This window comes from Nothobranchius furzeri, chromosome 8 (assembly GCF_043380555.1).
Source record: "Nothobranchius furzeri strain GRZ-AD chromosome 8, NfurGRZ-RIMD1, whole genome shotgun sequence".
Taxonomy (NCBI): domain Eukaryota; kingdom Metazoa; phylum Chordata; class Actinopteri; order Cyprinodontiformes; family Nothobranchiidae; genus Nothobranchius; species Nothobranchius furzeri.
Window position 1 is genome coordinate 79,534,310 of NC_091748.1, and position 17,555 is coordinate 79,551,864.

Here is a 17,555-nt window from a genome sequence, read left to right on the forward strand (position 1 = left end):
TGAGGACCTGTGGAGAATTTCTGTCTGTGCCCCAAACCTCCGGAACGCCCTACCTCTCCAGGCTAGACAAGCATCGTGTCTGAGAGCACACTACTTCCCCTGGCCTAACTGCTGAACCAAAAACCATAATCCCACCAAACATGTGCTTCTGCCTTGTTTGTTTTACATGACCTTGTTTTTAATGACCCATGTTTGTTTGTTTGTTCATTAGTTTTTTTTCCATCTAACAGACTCGGTTGTTTGTAAATATCGTTGAGATGGATGGGACCTGATAAAGAAACACTTGAGATTCTGTAAAGTTTCTGATTAGTTTAAAGATTTTAATAGAATCTTCTAACCAGATGGTTTATCGGTAGGGGAACCACAAAAGCATAGCAGACATAAACATCTTTAAAGGGACTTTAAACATCGCCCCCTCAGGCCAAAAGTGTAACGGCAGCTTCAATAGTAGGCTCGTGCACGAGGCGCGCATGCTGTATGTGCACACTCCTTAACGAAAATAACAGCTGAGATAGATGGGTCAGTCCTCCTGCATGCTCAGATCATTCCCTTCCCTTGCTTGATAAATTGTTCCAAAATGAAAGTTGAACCCACATCTTTTTTATCTGTGAATTCAATGCCGTTCGGCGAGTCTCAAATAAAAATGTGGGCATCTTACTGTAAAAAAATATACCATTAATGTAAAAAAGAAACTCTAAATAAACTATGTTCACACCCAGAATCAAACCCAGGTCTTCTGCATGAGAGTCCGATGTTTTACTAGGTGAGCTAAAGCACCAGTAACATCTTTTGTATCTGTAACTTTTATATCCTTGATGACAGCTGAAACAACGTTCAAAGAACGGTTCGGAGTGAAAATGGCTATTTTGTTGCTAATTAGCAGGAAATATCTAGAAGAAAGGTCTACAGAAAGTAGCTAAGGGTCCTCAGAAATGTAGCTAGCTTTGTCACTAGGCGTTAGGAACAGCGACAAAGTGGCACTGCCTCTCTCTCTGCTGCTAAAGCTACGGATAGCAAATGCTACGGGCGATGCCTGAGCGTGAACGCGCATGAAGCAGCCTGCTCGACCCGAGCATCTCTCTTTTTCTGTGATTTTACAGAAAAACAGGCAATCACAGTAAAAATGCCAGGGCTCATTCTACAGGACCAGGGCATTGCAGGAGAATGTATGAAGAAGACATTTATTATTTCTATACATGTTTTGGCTGTCAGACTTTCATAATGCCTCTTTAAAGAGCAAATTGCAGGTTATATTTAATCTAATTTCATATAAAATGCTGCAAAAAACACTACTTGAAATGCTTATTGTGGATTTTTTGTTTTACAAAATATGACGGCCCCTTACTTCGAGTACAAACTGGCCTTTTTCAGCAAAGCTTCTGCAAACACTTTTCTGTTTTTCATGTTTTATTCATAACGTCTGACGTAACGAGGGGACGTTATTAGCTAGTCCTGCCCGATGCTCGCTGTGGAGAGTAGGTGGTGTTTGGGTAGAGAGGTCGTATTATCGAGTCAGTGTGTGTGTTCACTAGTTTTGGACTGATGTGTTTGTGGAGGCGGTACCATGTCCAGCGGGTCGGACATTCAGACCTCGGTTTCCAAACGAGAACGAACGGCAGCATCTTTAGTTCCTGGTGCGTTTAGCCCGCTGGAAACATGGTTTGTGGAGCGCAGAGATGTGTGCCTCTGCAAAAGGCTTCTTCCATTGTTGAAAGGCGCGTTTCACCTGTATCTGCTGAGTCGTCAAACCTAAACGGCATTTCATGATTAAGTCCATTTGTAACGGGGAGGCCCTCAACATGCCCCCTCCCCTCGCTTCAACAGTTTCTAAAGGTAGTACTTCAAGCACTGTGTAGCTATATAGTTAACTCGTTTGCTGCCGGCCGTGTCCTGATCGGTAAAGCCCTTCGCTGCCAGCGTTTTTCACCGTTTTTACTGTTTTTTTTTAAAGAATCACAGAACGATGCGCGCTAGGATGATGTCGACGCAAAAACTACAAAAACAAAGCAGAGACTCGCCTCTTACATCAGGAAGAATCCGCATGTTTCGAGTGAATGAATGAGTGATTCACTGCAGTGTAAAGCACTTTGGAGTCCTCTGACTCGGAGAGGTGCTGGACAAGTGCGGGTCATTTATCGTTTGTGTCTGTCGTGTTTGGTTGGAGGTGATCTAGTAGATCCAACTGCATGGCAAGCCCATAGTGATGGTTTCCTAGAACCCAGCAGAACCTTCTGGACCTGGATGTCTGCGTCTCTTCTGCTGACGCCTCAGCTTCGATACGAGGTTCACTTAAGATGCCACCGAGTGTCGTCAGCGTCTCTTTAGGTCCCTGTGGACGGATCTGCTGATGGACAGGAAACAGTCCAGCATTAGCCTCCGACTACTCATCTGGAACGTCCGTCTCTTTATCCAACGTTCAAAGGCTTTATTGTATTTCCTAAGTTGTCGTTGAGATGCCTTCAGTTTCTCAGGAACATGCAGAAACGACTGTCCCAGCCCCGGAAGCTGAATCACAATCAGCTGTACTGTGGGTGCTCCAGCGCCCGACCAAGGCCTCACACACCACACGTAGAACAAAACAGATGCAGGCAGACCACGAGAGCGGCCATCAAGGCGCTCTTTTTCAGTTGGATAGAAAAGGGTTGCATGAGGATAAATGGGGTCAGAGTTACTCCCGACATGCAGAAACCAGCTCAAACATGGAGCTGCTGCTTGAATCTGCACCATGAACCAACCCAAACCCAAACGCAGACTGCAGACTTGTGCTGATGCATCTGGCCTCAGCTCTGCCGTTGCCTCCAGGTTTTCAGTCAGAGTCCCGGTCTGTTCTGGACCTGATAATCCACTCTCCAACATCATCTCCATCTCTGATGATGGAGGGGAAATTCAATTGTCCCTCCATCTCCTCCTCTGCCAGCTTCTATTTTTAGTTTCTCTCTACATCCTCAGATTGCGCCCGGCGTTGTTGGCGTCTGGTTCTGTCGGGTGTGCGGCTGCAGACCTTTAGGATGTCCATGGGGCCCTACAGGGCCGTGCACATGCTCCTTTATCTACACATATGTACAGCTGAACCTGTTTGTGTGGAAACTTATTTTTGCATTAACACGAAATGTGAAATAACCAGATTACACTCAGTTTGGTGGTATTCGTTACTTATGTCTCTACTTTCATCCTTTCTAGTCCTTAAAATGTTTACATTTGATGCAGTTTTTAAAATTTACAATCTGAAGTATTTCTGTTTAGCCTTTATTCTTGTTTTTAACCACGTTTTTGCTCACTGCTGTGACACTAAACTTCCCTCACTGACGGACTATAAAGGGATTTTCTATTCTGTTCGTCTATTTGTAGTCTTTCCACTTCCTGTTTGGAAGTAGGTCAATCTTTTAACAGGCCAACAACCCGTGTTGGGAGTAACGTCGTTTAAGTATAACGGCGTTACTAACGGCGTTCTAGGTAACGGAATAATCTAATGATTACTTTTCCCGCCGTTGCAACGCCGTTACCGTTACTGGGGACGGAAGGTTGTGCGTTACTATGTGCTTGTCGAACGTTGAGCAGCAGTGTGAGGCTTTCTGACCGCCACACTTCAGCTGCAGCCAGGGAGAGAGAGGTCGGTAACGCGCTTACAAACACCAAGATGATTGGCCGGGTGGCCGGAGACCCTCAGTGTCACTGCCTGCTATAGACCCAACAGAGCAGTGATGGGAATAACGCCGTTTAAAATAACCGCGTTAATAAAAAAAATATTTATTTCACTAACGAGCAAACTAATTAATTACCGTCTTCTTTTATCAAAACATCGTTTCTGTTACTGATAAGGACATGCGTGCGTTAAGCAGCGCGGTGTATTGAAGCTGTCATCAGCTGATCAGGAGCTAAAGAGGCAGATGTTTCATCCAAGCGCATCACGGCCGTGAAGAACGAGGAAGACGTGATGAATATCTACGGCTGCAGGTGTGGATCTGCAGCCGTGTCCTTCTTAGCGTGTCAGCGGGACGTCCCGAAGGTCCGCTCACCTGTTCACCGCTCAGACGTCCTGATCTTCTACCTTCCTAGATCATCCAGCTGTAACCGGTTCCTGATCATGTCTTTAGTCCCGCTGTAACGCTGATGCATCAGTCTCAGACGTCATGGAGCTCAGGTGTCATCAGAACTACCTGTGTGTGTTTACCACCCAGCTTCAGCTCTTCTGTGTTTGGGTCTGACCCACGTTAGTAAATGTAAGTCCTCCATCAGGCTTGTGCCTCTTCTAGTGTCATTTTAAAGGTTTTTATTTATTTATTTTACCATGACTAGATTACCAGCAACAGAAATGCTGCTAATAACAATTATGTGAAGCTGGAAAATTAGAATACTGTGCAAAATTACATTTATTTCAGTAATTTAACTAGACTGAGAGACCATTTAAAGGCTCGGGAACCTTTACAGGTGTTTGCAGTTATAAATTTTAGCTGATTGGGGTCTTGTTAAATATCACACAGTGACCTTTTAATAGTCTAGATAAGTGTAATGCTCCTGTTAGTAGTTCCTCCTGTTAAGTGCTTATTTATTTAAATTATTCAGGTTTATAAAAAACATTTTGACATACATTTTATTATGTTCCAGTCATTAGTCATTTATATTTCACTATTGTAGTAATTCTTGCATGCTTTAATGTAAAAAGTAACTAAGTAGTTATTTTTCTTGGTAATTGGTTACTTTTATGATCTTGTAACTCGGTTAGTAACTGAGTTACTTTTTTGACAAAGTAATCAGTAACTATAACTAATTACTTTTTTAAAGTAACGTTCCCAACACTGCCAACAACAAAAACCAACATGAACGTTCATACTTTGAAGCAGTAAGGGTGCATAAAACCAAAATAGTCCGAGCCCAGTGCGCTCTGCTCTGATTCGCTGTGATGCTCACCTGTTCCCGCCACACACCTGCACCTGTGGGGTTGGCTCTGAGCTGAGGAAGAGCCATGTGGTTCTGTTCATCTTCATCACAGACAACAGCTGCTCACACAGGTTTGTGTTGCGGTGTGTTGGGGAGGAGAGATTAAAGCTGCAGCAGTCACAGGTTCATACTCTGACTTGAGTGTGTTGCTAAGCTGAAGTTCAACCAGCTCCTTGGTTGGTTGGTGCGCTTTCTCCGTCAGCCACAAACGGATTACTGAGTGGCTGAAATCTTCACTTCTGGGCTTCAGAGTCGGAACACTGCTGGATAAACCTGCCGCTGAGTCAGTTTGTCTGAGACTGAGGAGGTAATGCTGCTGAGGCCGATAGGATGCTAATGAATGTAAACAGGAAGGAGCGCGTTGACTGACGCGCTTATGCTGCAAAGCACTTTGAGATTTGTAGTCTTTGGGGCGAAACTGGCCACTCCTTCTGTATGGGAACATTCTAGATATATTAGATATGTTCCCACACAGAGGACTTCAACCTCTTCCTAGGTGGAAATGGAGCAGTCCCGATGGTTGCCACTGGTTCTGCTTCTGCTGCGTGGGACACCATGGGTAAGGGAGGTGGTGGAGGACATAAACTCTGAGACGGCCACAGAGAGAGATAAGAGGAGAACCACTCCAGAGCAGATCCTGATAGGCCTACCCAGTCTCTCAGCCTCTCCAGTAGCAGGTGATGGTCAACAGTGTCAAAGGCTGCAGTCAGGTCCAGCAGGACCAGAACCAGAACCCTGCATCACTGTGGGTCAGAAGGTCATTAGAGACCCTAAGAAGAGCTGTTTCAGTAGAATGAGCTCTACGAAAACCTGACTGGAAGCTATCATAGATGTTCTGTTCATCAAGAGCAGCTGTGAGTTGTTTAGCCACAACCTTTTCCAAGATCTTGGAGATGAACGGAAGTTTAGAGATGGGTCTGAAGCTGCTATGGAGAGAGGGGTCCAGACTCGGTTTTTTAAGAAGCGGGTGGATTACAGCGTTCTTAAAGTAAGCAGGGACCTGACCAGAGACCAGAGAAGCATTAATTATAGAGAGCACGCTGGGACCGATGGACTGAAAAGCACTTTTAAACAAAGATGAGGGTAAGATGTGGAGGGGGCATGCAGAGGTCTTCATAGACAACAGAACTAAAAAGGGTTTTTTCTGGTCACATAATCTGTAACATCCAGGGCTAGAACAGCACGCACACACACACAGTTTGTCATGTCTAGCTGACGCTATAGCTAACACACATGTACATGGAGGACGTCTCTTTGTTAGCAGCTTTGGAAACGTGAAAACGTCGTAGTGTGATACACGTGTCAGCCACTAGATGGTGCCATCAGATTAAAACATAATCCAGGCGTCTCCTTTCAGAGGCTGCTGGGAACTGGAGGGGAGTGTGCTGACTGGTGGACATGGGGACGTTGGTTGTTCTTCAGCATCTGAAGGAAACTATCCTGTTAGCTCCATCTATCGTTTGTAATTCATCTTCTGAGCCATGTGAACAGCTGCAGTTTAAACGAAGGAGAATCAACAGCTTCATACTCGTTACAAACGAGGCCAGACTTGGCCTTCATCGAGGGACGAGCTCGGATATCCAGGAGAGATTTTGGAGTAGGGTTAGGGTTAGGCCAGCAGGAGGCCCCCGGGTCGACCCAGGACTCTTCCATGTTGGAGTGGGAATGCCTGGGAATCCCACTGGAGGAGCTGGATAAGCCTGAATCCTTCCAGACTCATTTGGTCTGTTATGGGAAGAGTCCTGAAGGTGTTAGGAACGCCGCTGGCCTCTTTTATCAAACATTGGTAGAAATATTCCAGTATTCCTTCCTATGAATGATCAAAATCCTGATTCATGAAACATGCGGTGGCCTCTCGTACGCACGCTCCTCCGCACTCGTCCGATGGTAAATCCCACCTGTGCTACCCAGGTGCTCGTGTCCGTTCAGTCATTTCCATACAGGAACGCTTCATTTAACCACCATTCCATATTTCCTTCTTCCATCTCAGGAGCATTACTGAGCTGAGTCCCATTCTGTCCCGCTCTGAACTTGAGATTATCATTCAGTCTGGTTACCGTGGCAACGCGTGTATGATCAGTCATTACACAGGTGTCTCTTATAGGTTCCAGCTCCAGCCATGTGACTCAGCTGGTTTTCCCCTGAAACGATGATTTAATGGGTGAAATATTAGTGGATAACTGAGACCTTCGGTGTTGCAGTTCCTCCGTTCTACCACTAGATGCCATTTGTGTGCTCTGAGATTTTCTGTTATTTAGGAGCTGGGGCTGGGCAATAAGTAGAGAATTTATCGTTGTTGACATTTCTGACTCTTGTGGAGATAATGTTTCCCACGTCAATAGATCTGATAGTAAAACATGAGAAGATGTGTGTAGGCTGGCAGCATTCATGTCTGTTGAAGAAGCTGCACCACCTGAGTCACATGAAATTGTGACTCAGCGTAACACCTGCGGCAGCCCCATCTAGTGGACAGCTTTTGTTCCTGCACTCACCTGTAGTTATCGTCCGTTTACCGTTATCGAGGTGGAGTCCCCAGTGTATGGTGACACTGATTCTAGGCCACATCGCCCAGCCCTGCTCTTCAGGCCTCAGTGGGTTCTGCTTCCTAAAGGTTCTGTTTAATTTGGTTTTCAGCCTGAAAGAGATCGTTCTAATCGTTTTTACCGGTAGCACCCCCCCCCCCCCCCCCCCGAAGACATTTTACCGGTGAATGACGTGGTCGTCTAGCTTCATCATCTGGCTGCTTTGGTCCCTCTCTTCAGCAGCAGACCAGTCTGGTTGGGAGTCAGACATCTTTGTTCATCTGAGCTGACCGACAGGATGATCAGAGGCGCTTGTGTGTGTGTGTGTGTGTGTGTGTGTGTGTGTGTGTGTGTGTGTGTGTGTGTGTGTGTGTGTGTGTGTGTGTGTGCGTGTGCAGTGTCTTCCTTACATAGGTGTAGGCGTGGTGGCCTGCCACGGCTGAAATCCCAGCGCCACGCCTGCAAGATCCCAAGTTTTATTGATTTTATTTATTTATTTATTTTGTGCCGTTTCCCGAAGAAGCAGCGGGAACTACTCTGTTGTTGCTTGTGATCACAGCCGGCAGGCAGCAAGGAGGAGGAGGCAGGGCAGGGTGGTTACAGCTAGGGATGAGCCGGATACTCGTTTTCAGCATTTTTGACGAATACGAGCATGAAACGAGTACAACTCGTAAATATCTGTAATCGTGCTGAAGGAAAATCCTCATCGGGTAACTGACTGCCTTCACGCTCTGTGATTGGCCAGACACACACACACACACACACACAGAGACAGTAACGGATCTCTCTGTGTTTGCTTCACTGTCGCTCACGTTTCTTCGGTACTCCCTGGGTTTTCTTCAGCTCGCCTCTTTTTCAGTTGAATATTTAAAGTTACTCGTTTAGTAACGTGTGGTGCGTTTGACAAGAGAGAGCTGACAATGGCTCGTGCTGCGTCGGTCACTGCCTCCGCTCCGGTCGGGTATTTTAAATTATTTTCTCTCTCTCTCTCTCACACACACACACACACACACACACACACACACACACACACACACACACACACACACACACACACACACACACACACACACACACACACATACACACACACACACCTCAGTCAACATTGTTTTGTTTAAGTGTGTGTGGGAAAAATGCCAACAACGTTAGGAAAAAATCAGTTTAATCAAATGAAAATAAAACGGTTCTAGTATTTCATATTTCATGGTTCCTACTGCATGAGTTCAGATGCATTAGTTTATGCTCTTAAATATTAATGTTCTGATTTTACTGAAAACGTGTTCTGTAATACTTCCTTTACTATTGTGATCAAACATATTTAATCTCTATTCTGAGGCTGCTCTATAAACACCTCACATAGCAACTTCTGATTAATCCATATGCATTTCAGATTTAAAATAATGTATTGATGTAAACCACACCCACTCATTTCCAAATAATAAATAAGAGGTGCAGTCATCTGTGTGTCTGATCCGCATTAGTGATGTTTTCAGCACCAGAACAATGAAGCAAAGAAAGATTCCTGAGTTTATGTTAGTAATTTTATTTATCAGGTGCATCTGACCTGTTCTAGTTTTCTCTGAAATGAGATCAGACCAGTGCTTCTATGGGTCGTCTCCTCTCTGCACTAGAAACATGTACTTTATTATAATGTTCACTGTAATGCATCTTGATGTTCTTAACAAATACATTAAATCAAAGATATTGGTCAATAATGCCAAATATGTACATTTGTGTTTCAGTCATTTTTATACTGGCTTAAAAATACTTCATTAAGTCTACTGAGCAGGGGTGTAGAAGGTGTTTAACAGGACCAGCCCGGTAATGGTCTTGGACCTAAATAAAGGGGGCAGAAGGAGATGTTTTTCCAGACGACAAGAAAAGTTAAATGCCAAATACCCGTACAAAGTGTGTCACTGAGAGTTTCAAACAAAAATGATTCTTGTGCAAATATTGGTGTATTTACCTTTAATACTAGTTATTAAAATGCAGCAGGTGCTGGATTAGTGCAGTTCAGAGTGGAGTGCATCAAATAAAACGAAATTAACATAAAGGTGATCCGTGTCCCCGTCCCCCCCCCCCCCCCCCCACCCCCCCCCCCACACACACACACACACACACACACACCACCACCACAGCTGGGAAAATCCCTAGGGGAAACACTGGTGTGTGTGTGTGTGTGTGTGTCTGTACATGTGTGTGTGTGTGTGTTTATGTGCATGCATGCGTGTATGTGTGTGTGTGTCTGTACATGTGTGTATGTGTGCGTGTGTGTTTATGTGCATGCATGTATGTGTGTGTGTGTATGTGTGTGTGTGTGTCTGTACATGTGTGTGTATGTGTGTGTGTGTCTGTACATGTGTGTATGTGTGTGTGTCTGTACATGTGTGTGTGTGTGTGTGTGTGTGTGTGTGTGTGTGTGTTTATGTGCATGCATGCGTGTGTGTGTGTGTGGTTTTGAAACAGCAGTGAGACAGACTCACTGTGCGGGGGAGTTGAGAGGGGGGGGGGGTTGTAGGGCGGAGCCTGCTATCCATTCATCACCAGAAGGTTCTGTTTCTGATTGGCTGCCTGCTCTGCTAGAGAGAGCGTGTGATGAGGGAAAGGGGAGGAGCATGTGAGCATACTGACACATCAGAGCGAGAGAACAACAGAGGAGCTATCTGAAGAGCAGAAGGAGGGTCGAAGGGAAGGAGGGAGAGGTCTCGTTCTCCCGTCAGACGGAGAGAAGCACGCCTCCACTCACCCTGCAGCTGTGCTGATCTCCTCCCTGTGAAGGCTGCAGGAGGAGGTGGCGGAGATGAGGAGCTGACTGTTGTGTGCGACAGCGACTGGCTGGAACCAGATTGAGTCTGGCCCAGCCCGTTGGCATAGAGATGGAAGCAGGGTGCCCCCTCTATCAGGAGAGTGCCGCTAGCAAATTAACACTTCGTCTGCCGCCCAGCGAGTCCAAACTTTCCACCCATCTGTACTGAAGAAGCTCCTCAGTCGCACTTCTGCTGCAGAACCTTCTGGACCTCACTACAGCTTGGACGGGTACCGCCCCATCATCCTTCAGCCCCTCTGCCTTGTCTGTTCTCCTGAGAATGGACCAGACCGCTGCCTTAAGGGTGGGGGCAGAGCAGGAGGCCTGTGTCTGGTTCTGATCCGATGGATCGGGAGCAGAGAGGATGCCCGTTCGGTCCAAGCAGAAGCAGGACCTTATCTTGGTGTGCAGGATCTTATTGTGACTCCGCTGAAAGCCTTGGATGAAGGAAATCTGGACCTTAAAGTTGGAGACCTTCCTCTGATCATGTAATTCTCCTCGGACACCTTCAGTAGACATCAGAACCCGACGCCACATCCTCATCATGGATGACTCCAGTATCTTGAGGCGCAGAGGTCTCAAGGTAGGTCTTCTACTGGTTACAGGGTCAAAGGTCAGAGGTAGCATCTTTAACCTCACTCTGTGACTGGTTGTGAGAGTGAAGAGGCTGCAGGAACAAATAAGCTTCCTGAACTCGGGCGTCCTTATTCCTGCCAGAGGGACGTTTGTCAAAGTCAGCGTGTTCAATAGATCGTTATCATAACGGCGTACATCAACACGTCAGCTGAACCCGAGTCTTCAAAGAGAAAAATGATGCTTGTCTGGAGGTGTCGTCCAGTCATGGGCGTAATTTTGGGGGAGGACGGGGGGAGACATGTCTCCCCCACTTTTTCTAAGGTAAATTTTTGTCCCGTTCACTTTTTACTGTCCAAAAACAATATTACGCTACGTTACGTAGACTGGTTGAGCTCTAGGACCCAGAGTTCAGCCCATGCCGGCTGGGTCACCCCCTCTTCTAAAGTCAAAACTACTCCCATGCCTCCGGTCTTCTGTCTAGTGTGAGCAGACACTGCCCCCCCCCCCCCAAAAAAACCCCTCAACGAACATGATTCACCGGCGCAAGTCCGACTGAACTGGTCGGGCTGACTCGGCTCCAGTCGGGTCTGAGGTTAAACTCCAGCGCTCAGCCCTGAAGTACCACATAAAGGCAGACCAGTATGTCCCACTTGGTAAATGTGGAGGACAGGCGGGTTCGGATGCTACCGGTTAAACAAACGAAAGTGCGTTCCACTATAATCGATGATGGCGTACTCGTCTACGATGCAGAATGGTTTCTGTCTGCGTCTTGATGCGTGGATTATGAGATTATTTTCCTCGGCGCTGCGTTGTGACTTTGAGCGAGACACTTAACCCGCCCTGCCTGCTGGTGGTGGGTTAGGGTGTAACGTGATTGTTAACAACCTGTGAATTGAAATAAATCATGTTATGAGACCAAAATGAGAATCGTTTGGCGTAAAAATCTCAACTTCTTCATGAGACCTTGTAGCTTGCAGCACATAAGGGAGCGGAGAGGAATGTCGTGTCTGACTCTTCCCGATGGCGAGGCCAGGGAAGGTAAACAGGTCTGTTTTATATGGAGGAGCATGCAGTATTCCTGGCAAAGGAAGCTGCTGCACACTTGACTGACCTTTGACCTCTGACATTGCTGTGGACAAATAACCTTGTTGGACTTTTCCAATGGTACCCTTTAATACGGCCACTCCTGCTTTGATTTTCTTGTCACACACACACACAAGTTTGGATTGATACACTTGTGCACGACGCCACATCTGTTACCTGGTCCTGTTACCTGGTCCTTCTCAATTCTCTTTCTACCCGTTTTTTTTCTCTTTTTCATATACTCTATTCTATCTTTCTCGTTTATTCTTTATTTTGTCTTTCTATTTTGCTCTCTTACTCTTCATCGATACGAACCAACAACTGGAGGGGAGTTTTTGAATGACATGCGCCGGCCCGTGCATTGCCAGTGAATTCCTAATCCAAACTGTTTTGGTCAAGGTACTGATTCAGGGGGATGTCACTGTGATACATCTACTCAACCTAACCACAACCAATACTGGTCGAACCTTAACCCTAACTAAAAGTTAATTCACACCTCTAAAAGCAAGCCTCAGAGGGGTTTCCACTATGGGGACCAGCCAAATGTCCCCACAATTTCAAAATGTTGCTGGGTCCTAGCAGACTTATTCAGCTCTGGCGCTAACGACCGTCATCCTCATTTGAATTGATGGTTTGAATGCGGTGAAACGACCAGCTGCACCTCCGCGCTGTAAGTATGTTCCCGGCTTCACCTACGACCACATAAGCAGCGCTACTTATGAAGCTAACCGCCCAGGGAAGCCATCCGAGATCTGCGGCGTCGGGACTGCAAGGCAGCAGAGTGAATGGAACGTCACCATGGCAACGCTTCCGGCTTCGGAGACGACCACCTTTCCTTAATTATATAGATGATGATGGTAATAATAATAATAACTATAATAATAATATGATGATGTAGTAATGAAAAAATAATAACAATAATATTAATATAATAAATATTATGATAATGGTAATAATACTAATGATGATGATGATTATGGTAATAATGATAACAATAATAATAATATGATGATGTAGTAATGAAAAAATAATAACAATATTAATATTATAAATATTATGATAATGTAATAATACTAATGATGATGAGGATGATGGTTATAATGATAACAATAATAATAATATGATGATGTAATAATGAAAAGAATAATAACTGTAATATTAACATTATAAATATTATGATAATGTAATAATACTAATGATGATGATGATGATGGTAATAATGATAACAATAATAATAATAATATGATGATGTAATAATGAAAAAATAATAACAATAATATTAATATAATAAATATTATGATAATGGTAATAATACTAATGATGATGATGATGATGGTAATAATGATAACAATAATAATAATATGATGATGTAATAATGAAAAAATAATAACAATAATATTAATATTATAAATATTATGATAATGTAATAATACTAATGATGATGAGGATGATGGTTATAATGATAACAACAATAATAATAATATGATGATGTAATAATGAAAAAATAATAACAATAATATTAATATTATAAATATTATGATAATGTAATAATACTAATGATGATGAGGATGATGGTTATAATGATAACAATAATAATAATATGATGATGTAATAATGAAAAGAATAATAACTGTAATATTAATATTATAAATATTATGATAATGTAATAATACTAATGATGATGATGATTATGGTAATAATGATAACAATAATAATAATAATATGATGATGTAATAATGAAAAGAATAATAACTGTAATATTAATATTATAAATATTATGATAATGTAATAATACTAATGATGATGATGATTATGGTAATAATGATAACAATAATAATAATATGATGATGTAATAATGAAAAGAATAATAACTGTAATATTAACATTATAAATATTATGATAATGTAATAATACTAATGATGATGATGATGATGGTTATAATGATAACAATAATAATAATATGATGATGTAATAATGAAAAGAATAATAACTGTAATATTAATATTATAAATATTATGATAATGTAATAATACTAATGATGATGAGGATGATGGTTATAATGATAACAATAATAATAATATGATGATGTAATAATGAAAAGAATAATAACTGTAATATTAATATTATAAATATTATGATAATGTAATAATACTAATGATGATGATGATTATGGTAATAATGATAACAATAATAATAATATGATGATGTAATAATGAAAAGAATAATAACTAATATTAACATTATAAATATTATGATAATGTAATAATACTAATGATGATGATGATGATGGTAATAATGATAACAATAATAATAATATGATGATGTAATAATGAAAAGAATAATAACTGTAATATTAATATTATAAATATTATGATAATGTAATAATACTAATGATGATGATGATTATGGTAATAATGATAACAATAATAATAATATGATGATGTAATAATGAAAAGAATAATAACTAATATTAACATTATAAATATTATGATAATGTAATAATACTAATGATGATGATGATGATGGTAATAATGATAACAATAATAATAATATGATGATGTAATAATGAAAAGAATAATAACTGTAATATTAATATTATAAATATTATGATAATGTAATAATACTAATGATGATGATGATTATGGTAATAATGATAACAATAATAATAATATGATGATGTAATAATGAAAAGAATAATAACTAATATTAACATTATAAATATTATGATAATGTAATAATACTAATGATGATGATGATGATGGTAATAATGATAACAATAATAATAATATGATGATGTAATAATGAAAAAATAATAACAATAATATTAATATAATAAATATTATGATAATGGTAATAATACTAATGATGATGATGATGATGGTAATAATGATAACAATAATAATAATAATATGATGTAATAATGAAAAAATAATAACAATAATATTAATATTATAAATATTATGATAATGTAATAATACTAATGATGATGAGGATGATGGTTATAATGATAACAACAATAATAATAATATGATGATGTAATAATGAAAAAATAATAACAATAATATTAATATTATAAATATTATGATAATGTAATAATACTAATGATGATGAGGATGATGGTTATAATGATAACAATAATAATAATATGATGATGTAATAATGAAAAGAATAATAACTGTAATATTAATATTATAAATATTATGATAATGTAATAATACTAATGATGATGATGATTATGGTAATAATGATAACAATAATAATAATATGATGATGTAATAATGAAAAAATAATAACTAATATTAACATTATAAATATTATGATAATGTAATAATACTAATGATGATGATGATGATGGTAATAATGATAACAATAATAATAATATGATGATGTAATAATGAAAAGAATAATAACTGTAATATTAATATTATAAATATTATGATAATGTAATAATACTAATGATGATGATGGTAATAATGATAACAATAATAATATGATGATGTAATAATGAAAAAATAATAACAATAATATTAATATAATAAATATTATGATAATGGTAATAATACTAATGATGATGATGATGATGGTAATAATGATAACAATAATAATATGATGATGTAATAATGAAAAAATAATAACAATAATATTAATATTATAAATATTATGATAATGTAATAATACTAATGATGATGATGATGATGGTAATAATGATAACAATAATAATAATATGATGATGTAATAATGAAAAGAATAATAACTGTAATATTAATATTATAAATATTATGATAATGTAATAATACTAATGATGATGATGATTATGGTTATAATGATAACAATAATAATAATATGATGATGTAATAATGAAAAATAATAACAATAATATTAATATTATAAATATTATGATAATGTAATAATACTAATGATGATGAGGATGATGGTTATAATGATAACAATAATAATAATATGATGATGTAATAATGAAAAAATAATAACAATAATATTAATATTATAAATATTATGATAATGGTAATAATACTAATGATGATGAGGATGATGGTTATAATGATAACAATAATAATAATATGATGATGTAATAATGAAAAGAATAATAACTGTAATATTAATATTATAAATATTATGATAATGTAATAATACTAATGATGATGATTATGGTAATAATGATAACAATAATAATAATATGATGATGTAATAATGAAAAGAATAATAACTGTAATATTAACATTATAAATATCATGATAATGGTAATAATACTAATGATGATGATGATGATGGTAATAATGATAACAATAATAATAATATGATGATGTAATAATGAAAAGAATAATAACTGTAATATTAATATTATAAATATTATGATAATGTAATAATACTAATGATGATGATGATGATGGTAATAATGATAACAATAATAATAATATGATGATGTAATAATGAAAAAATAATAACAATAATATTAATATTATAAATATTATGATAATGTAATAATACTAATGATGATGAGGATGATGGTTATAATGATAACAATAATAATAATATGATGATGTAATAATGAAAAGAATAATAACTGTAATATTAATATTATAAATATTATGATAATGTAATAATACTAATGATGATGATGATGATGGTAATAATGATAACAATAATAATAATATGATGATGTAATAATGAAAAGAATAATAACTGTAATATTAACATTATAAATATCATGATAATGGTAATACTAATGATGATGATGATGATGATGATATAATAGTCCCAGCCGGGTCATACCAAAGCCTTTAACAATGGGACCCAATGCCTCCCTGCTTTAAGACTGATAGCCTGGCCAGCCAGACTCCTCCCCCGTTCTACACACACAGCTAGTGTGGTTCCTCCCAGGCAGAGCGGCACATGAGGGGCGGGACTAGCCAGCTCAATCAGGAAAAAAGGCGGAAATGCCGACTGTACCGCGCAACGCTGTAGTTTTTTTTACCTGTAGTCAAGTCTGGCAGCGGCACAAACATCTTCAAATGCTTTTAGCGCTTCGACTTGTTGTGGTTTTAAAAACTTGTTCAAGTCATTTAGACCAGAAGAAAGAGCCGCAGTTAACTCGCTTCAGTGTTTGTTTTTATGACAAACTGGGCGTCGCTGTGTGTGTGTGTAGGTGTGTGTGCTTGTGTGTGTGTGTGTGTGTGTGTGTGTGTAGGTGTGTGTGCGTGTGTGTGTGTAGGTGTGCTTGTGCGCATGCGCGTGTGCGCACATGTGTGTGTGTAGGTGTGTGTGCGTGTGCATGCGCGTGTGTGTGTGTGCGTGTGTGACGTACGCTACTCAGCGCTGATTGGTTCGGTTAGAATTCTCAGGGGGTGGGGTCAATTGAATAGACCCAATTCTTCTCATAAGAAAAAAAAATTCATAATTATAATAATATTCATAATATAATAATTATAATATTAATAATAATAACAATGATAATCTGATTTAGGTTGTAAACTTGATCCTTTTGCATTAATTTTACTTGTAACTACCGTAATTTCCGGACTATAGAGCGCACCCCAATGTAAGCCGCACCGAGCTAAAAGCCGCAGATATCTACTGAACTGAAAACGTAGTTTAACTGTACGTAACTG

The 17,555-nt window shown here is 39.4% G+C and overlaps 1 protein-coding gene across 7 annotated transcripts in view; it reads left to right on the forward strand.

The window, feature by feature from the left end:
* The window catches only part of mast2 (microtubule associated serine/threonine kinase 2), a 125,981-nt gene that overhangs the window by 26,539 nt on the left and 81,887 nt on the right, over positions 1-17,555 (forward strand). Inside the window, exon 1 of one of the 7 annotated variants that reach the window (XM_054734472.2) lies at positions 10,654-10,852. The exons of 5 other annotated variants lie outside the window; for them this stretch is intronic. In XM_054734472.2, coding sequence (XP_054590447.1) covers positions 10,814-10,852 — 39 coding nt within the window. In that variant the 5' untranslated portion in view covers positions 10,654-10,813. Of the gene's footprint in view, positions 1-10,653; positions 10,853-17,555 lie in introns of those variants that run through there. One more of the 7 variants, XM_054734470.2, reaches the window with a different exon arrangement.